This window comes from Oncorhynchus masou, chromosome 24 (assembly GCF_036934945.1).
Source record: "Oncorhynchus masou masou isolate Uvic2021 chromosome 24, UVic_Omas_1.1, whole genome shotgun sequence".
NCBI lineage: Eukaryota > Metazoa > Chordata > Actinopteri > Salmoniformes > Salmonidae > Oncorhynchus > Oncorhynchus masou.
The window spans coordinates 14,024,624-14,031,193 of record NC_088235.1 but is presented as its reverse complement, the minus strand read 5'-3'; the positions used below and the strand labels follow the sequence as shown (position 1 = coordinate 14,031,193).

Here is a 6,570-nt window from a genome sequence, read left to right as displayed (position 1 = left end):
CTTTCCTGTGGCGGTCCTCATTCGAGCTAGTTTCATCATGGCGTTTGATGGTTTTTGTGACAGCACTTAAAGAAACTTTAAAAGTTATTGAAATGTTCCAGATTGACTGACCTTCAAGTAAAGATGGACTGTTGTTTCTCTTTGCTTATTTGAGCTGCTCTTGACATAATATGGACTTGGTCTTTTACCAAATAGGACTGTCTTCTGTATACCACCCTTACCTTGTCACAATACAACTGGTTGGCTCAAACGTAATAAGGGAAAAAAAACACAAATTAACTTTTAACAAGGCACACTTGTTAACTGAAATGCATTCCAGGTGACTACCTCTTGAAGCTGGTTGAGGAGAATACCAAAAGTGTTCAAAGCTGCCAACCAAGCAAAGGGTGGCTACTTTGAAGAATCTCAAATACAAAATATACACTACCGTTCAAAAGTTTGGGGTCACTGAGAAATGTCCTCGTTTTCCATGAAAACATACATGAAATGAGTTGCAAAATGAATATGATATATAGTCAAGATGTTGACAAGGTTATAAATAATGATTTTTAATTGAAATAATAATTGTGTCCTTCAAACTTGGCTTTCGTCAAAGAATCTTCCATTTAAAGCAATTACAGCTTTACAGGCCTTTGGCATTCAAGTTGTCAATTTGTTGAGGTAATCTGAAGAGATTTCACCCCATGCTCCCTGAAGCACCTCCCACAAGTTGGATTGGCTTGATGGGCACGTCTTACATACCATACGGTCAAGCTGCTCCCACAACAGCTCAAAGGGGTTGAGTTTCACCGGGGCCTCCCATTCCTCTTTCCATTCTGGTTAGAGCCAGTTTGTGCTGTTCTGTGAAGAGTGTAGTACACAGCGCTATACGAGATCTTCAGTTTCTTGGCAATTTCTCACATGGAAGAGCCTTAATTTCTCAGAACAAGAATAGACTGACGAGTTTCAGAAGAAAGTTATTTGTTTCTGGACATTTTGAGCTTGTAATCAAACCCACAAATGCTCCAGATACTCAACTAGTCGAAAGGCCAGTTTTATTGCTCCTTTAATCAGCACACAGTTTTCAGCTGTGCTAATATAATTGCAAAAGGGTTTTCTAATGATCAATTAGCCTTTTAAAAGGATAAACTTGGATTAGTTAACACAACGTGCCATTGGAAAACAGGAGTGATGGTTGCTGATAATGGGCCTCTGTACGCCTATGTAGATATCCCATTAAAATTCAGCCGGGCCTCCCGGGTGGCGCAGTAGTCTAAGGCACTGCATCACAGTGCTAGCTGTGCCACCAGAGACTCTGGGCCCAGGCTCTGTCGCAACCGGCCGCGGCCAGGAGGTCCATGGGGCGGTGCACAATTGGCCAAGCGTCATCCGGGTTAGGGTGGGCTTGGCCGGCAGGGATATCCTTGTCTTTCCGCGCACTAGCGACTCCTGTGGTGGGCTGGGCGCAGAGCATGCTGACCAGGTCGCCAGTTGTACGGTATTTCCTCCGATACATTGGTGCGGCTGGCTTCCAGGTTGGATGTGCATTGTGTCAAGAAGCAGTGCGGCTTGGTTTGGTTGTGTTTCGGAGGACGCATGGCTCTCGACCTTCGCCTCTCCCAAATCCGTACGGGAGTTGCAGCGATGAGTCAAGACTGTAACCACTACCAATTGGATACCACGAAATTGTGGGGGGTAAATTAAAAGTCAGCCGTTTCCAGCTACAATAGTCATTTACAACATTACCAATGTCAACACTTTATTTCTGATCAATTGTATGTTATTGTAAATGGACAAAAAAATGTTTTTCTTTAAAAAACAAGGGCATTTCTAATGGACCCCAAACTCTTGAATGGTAGTGTATTTTGATTTGTTTAACACTTTTTGAGGGTTACTATATGATTCCATATGTGTTACTTCATAGTTTTGATGTCTTCACTATTATTCTACAATGTATAAAATAGTACAAATAAAGAAAAACCCTAGAATGAGTAGGTGTGTCCAAACCTTTGACTGGTACTGTACTTTCAACTGTGTTTTACGTTCCACTACATCACTGAATGTAATTGAATAGTGATGACAACGGATGCTCTTGCATATTAATAGTCTACGCACTGTAAGGGGCATTCTAAGTAGTGTCAATGCATTGCTTCATTTAGGTGTGCCATCTTAATTTGATGACTGTGGTAACAGATAATGTTCCTGTCCAGCAGGAAATGCAAACTTGTGTATTCCAGGCTTCTGAAGTTTGTCATTTCAACTTCAAAAGGTCAGACTTGATTTGCCCTAACGAACTATGGATCAACCTCTACAAAATTGTGCATTCATTATAATCCACATAATAATTAATGTTCTGTTGCTGCAAGATTATTTTCTTGCTGTGAGGCTAGTCAAATTAAGATAGGACACCTGTACTAAGTGGTCTACAGACCAGAGTCCAGTAGTAATCTAAACCTGGGCTTGAGGAGCCCACTACGGACTAACTTCATGATTAGAGCGAGACTATCACCATCCCATGGCATCTGAACATCAGTTTTACTTCCATAGATCAGTCTGAAACTACAGGTTTGACTGACTTCTAGAACACTGTAGATCTCTGCATAATGCTCCAACCAGGGACACAATTATTGTACAACTGTGCAGAAATGAAAGACATCTTACTGTCTGGTACTGTTCCTCACTGTTCTCCCCTATGACATTCAGAATAGTTATCCACTACTGTATTTCTCTGAGCTGTTATTTCAACAAATCAAAACCACAGTATGTTTCTATAACTGGCTTAGTGAGATAGCTATATAAATAATAAAAGTGTAACCTTGAGAATACAAGCACCCAAATAATCAGCCTTAAAGCCTCTGCAGCGAGGACTGCAGCCCAGCACAGCTCAGAGGGAAGGTATACAGGTATGAGATTTCCCGAGTGTTGCCTGGACAAATTGCACGCGAAAACAAAACAATGAATCAAGTTAGAAGGCCACCTGGAGTTTGTTACAGCAGAAAGTCCATCATAAGGCCCCTGCTTTAGCTAGGCTGAGTCACAAATGGCACCCTATTCCCTATTCAAGGGAACCACTTGTCAAAAGTAGTGCACTATAAAGGGAATAGGGTGCCATTTGGGACGCATACCTAGAGACCATTATCCAGGCCAAGAACTAGGAAGCGCTGGTTGGTACAACTTTTTGTAATCCATTTGTGAGAAACCCCCATTAACATAACTGTACTGTTACTGGAGAAAATGAGGCTCATTATGAGGCTTACGATCTACCTAAAGGGTGCTGTAGCAGCCGTGTGTCGTGAACAAATGGCACCCTATTCCCTATGTAGTGCACTACTTTCACCAGCACCCATGGCCCATAGATGCAATCAGTGTGTCATAAACAAGAGTTCATGTCATTGTTGCCCTTACCAGATCAATCAATTACATTTATTTATAGACCCCTTTTAACATCAGCCGATGTCACAAAATACTATACAGAAACCCAGCCTCAAACCCCAAACAGCAAGCAATACAGATGTAGAAGCAGGCTGTTCTAAACAAGACGACATGTCATTGTTGTGCTTACCAGATGTAGGCTGTTCTAAACGAGAATACATGTCATTGTTGTGCTTACCAGATGTAGGCTGTTCTAAACAAGACGACATGTCATTGTTGTGCTTACCAGATGTAGGCTGTTCTAAACAAGACGACATGTCATTGTTGTGCTTACCAGATGTAGGCTGTTCTAAAGGAGAATACATGTCATTGTTGTGCTTACCAGATGTAGGCTGTTCTAAAGGAGAATACATGTCATTGTTGCCCTTCCCTAAGGCAGGCTACCCCCTGTACTGTACATTCGTGATTGATTCTAAATCCAACACTGTAGCAGGGATTGTAACCCATGCAGAACAGAATAATACTGTGGTTCCTTACCTGGGTGTCCTGTGTAACACACACATTTGAAGGAGAAAGGTGAAACTTGGAGACACGATCCATTAGAACAAAATCTATCGCAGTTCTCTCGTCCAATCACATCAGAGCAGTTAGCCCCTGAGGGAAAAGAAGCATGAATTATTAATAATTTAAAATGAACAAAATGGTTTAGATAAGTATCTAGATTCTACATTCGTACAGATAGGATCTACAGTATTTTATTCGTATAGATTCAATCTACAGTATTTTATTCATATAGATTGGATCTACAGTATTTTATTTGTATAGATTCAATCTACAGTATTTTATTCGTATAGATTGGATCTACAGTATTTTATTCGTATAGATTCAATCTACAGTATTTTATTCGTATAGATTCAATCTACAGTATTTTATTCATATAGATTCAATCTATTGTTTTTTATTTGATTTGAAGAAACGTAGGGTCTACAATTACCTACATTAATTAACTATGCAGATTCTGGAAATTAAATTAAACTGAAAGACATCATTGCAGCTTGAAAGTCTACATCAAAACTCTCACTTACGGTGGCCCCATTGCACAAAGTTAGTTAGTTACTGCATAATGCATTTCTAATGATAACCGTGTTCATTTCATGATTCAGATAACTTGTGATGTCAAAAACATGACAAGTTGGCTCAAGTCTTCAGAGCCAATGTTTAAACAACGTTTGAGAGCCATCGTTTATTGACAAAGACATGGTGAGAGAAGGAATCAAATCTAAATGAAAATGGTAGAGGAGGTAAAGTAATTAAGAATGCATTCAGGTGGTATAAAAACCCATTCCAGAAATAATTATGGTGATTAACGCAAAATAAAGTCCTGGAAAAAAATATTGTTCACATAAATAGCCCATAGGGTATCTGTGTCTACATACCAAATAGCACCCTTTTCCCAATGAAGTGCACTACTTTTGACCAGAGCCCTATTTGTACTATGAAGGGAAAAGGGTGCAGTTTGGGACGGAATCTGGATATTCTTGAAATAAATGCAATAAGCTAGATGAGAACTAGTAATTATGATAGATAAATAATATGGAACTATCTCCAAGCAATAGGGTTGTAACATTAGGGTTATGTTCCAAATTGCACCCTATTCTCGATATAGTGCACTATTTTTTTTTTACCAGAGCCCACAATGTAGGGAATAGGGTGCCATTTGGGACACAGCCTTAGCCTCCAGGTAGGTAGGTGGATTCTGTCACGGCAGATTTAATTAACGAGAGCCATTTATTTTCGCATTTATAGTAATTGAAAGTACAACAATCCATTGAGTTTAGCATTTGGTGGATGAGTACAGGGTGTAAAGTAAAGCATCAAACCCTGATGAAGGCTATTTGGCCACAACATTGGTTAAATAAATCCACTGCAAGGAGAGAGGAGTGTGCAACTTTAGCATTTTCACAAAGTAGCTTAAAAAGAGATCAACATCCATTTTTGGACTATATATAGCGTATCAGTGGAGGGGGCGGGGAGGGGGCTTTATTGTTGTTTGAACTGCAGAATACATAACAGTAGTAACATCAAAGTCATAATTCTCAGTTGTATTCCTCACCTGTAAAATGTGGAGGGCACAAACACTTATACGTTACGTGGATGTGATCTGTCGTACCATTGGTTACACAGACTCCTTCGTTCTCACATGGGTTTTCCAAACACGCATCAAACTTCTCACAGAACTTTCCAGAGTAATGCTGGCGGCACTGACAGCGGTACGCTCCGTCTTCCCAAAAGCTTGTCCTACAAACACCGCTCCCGGAGCAGAGTCGCACTAGTGGGCTGCTTTGACACTGTTGTTCCTTCACAGAGACGTTGAGACGAAGACCCAGCTTGCAGAGCTGTGAATTCCCCTCATGAGAAGCTATGAAATAATGAAGGCCCGGGAGAAGCCACTTAGGTTGGACCTGCCTAGACACATTCATAACGTCATCGGAACAGACAAACTGGTCTTGTGACTGTGGTGCAGTGGAACAACTTTCAAAGTCCTCCTTTGACACATTGAGGATCCTGATACCGTATAAATCCAGAGTGGCATCAATAGAAACAAACAGCTTGACGCCAAACTGCACCTCTAGAGGACAAATCTGAGGTAAGTTCCAAGTTGGCGGAACATCTGACTTTTGGGTCTCTGTCCTTTCTTGATCACCCCAACATTCGACCATACTATCGCAGATGTTTTCCATGAGTGTCCATTTCACCTGAGCAGTTTGTGGTTGTAGGTGCCATTCCAGATTGGCTGGTCGGTTGCAGACTGTCTGGCTGTGAACAACTATGCAGCCATTGAGAAAATAGCTTATTATGACAGCGATGATGTGAAATGAAAGCCTCTGCATTTTTAAGTTTCTCCCTTTTGGTGCTTCCCTAGTCGCTTTCGTACAGGTCTTCAGAGCTTTCGTACCAGTCTTCAGAGCGTTCGTACCGGTCTTCAGAGCTTTTGTACAGGTCTTCAGAGCTTTCGTACAGGTCTTCAGAGCTTTCGTACAGGTCTTCAGAGCTTTCGTACAGGTCTTCAGAGCTTTCGTACAGGTCTTCAGAGCTTTCGTACAGGTCTTCAGAGCTTTCGTACAGGTCTTCAGAGCTTTCGTACAGGTCTTCAGAGCTTTCGTACAGGTCTTCAGAGCATTCCTGAAGACATTTAATTTGAGGAATGTTCAGGGTAAA

At 41.1% G+C, this 6,570-nt stretch overlaps 1 protein-coding gene across 1 annotated transcript in view; it reads right to left on the bottom strand.

Moving 5' to 3' along the window:
- Nucleotides 1-6,242, bottom strand: part of eys (eyes shut homolog) — a 275,926-nt gene extending 269,684 nt beyond the window's left edge. Inside the window, exons 1-2 of the mRNA XM_064936327.1 lie at nt 5,465-6,242; nt 3,889-4,005 (exon numbers count right to left, since the gene is read on the bottom strand). Coding sequence (XP_064792399.1) covers nt 3,889-4,005; nt 5,465-6,242 — 895 coding nt within the window. The remainder of the gene's footprint in view (nt 1-3,888; nt 4,006-5,464) is intronic.
- Nucleotides 6,243-6,570: the final 328 nt, after the last annotated feature.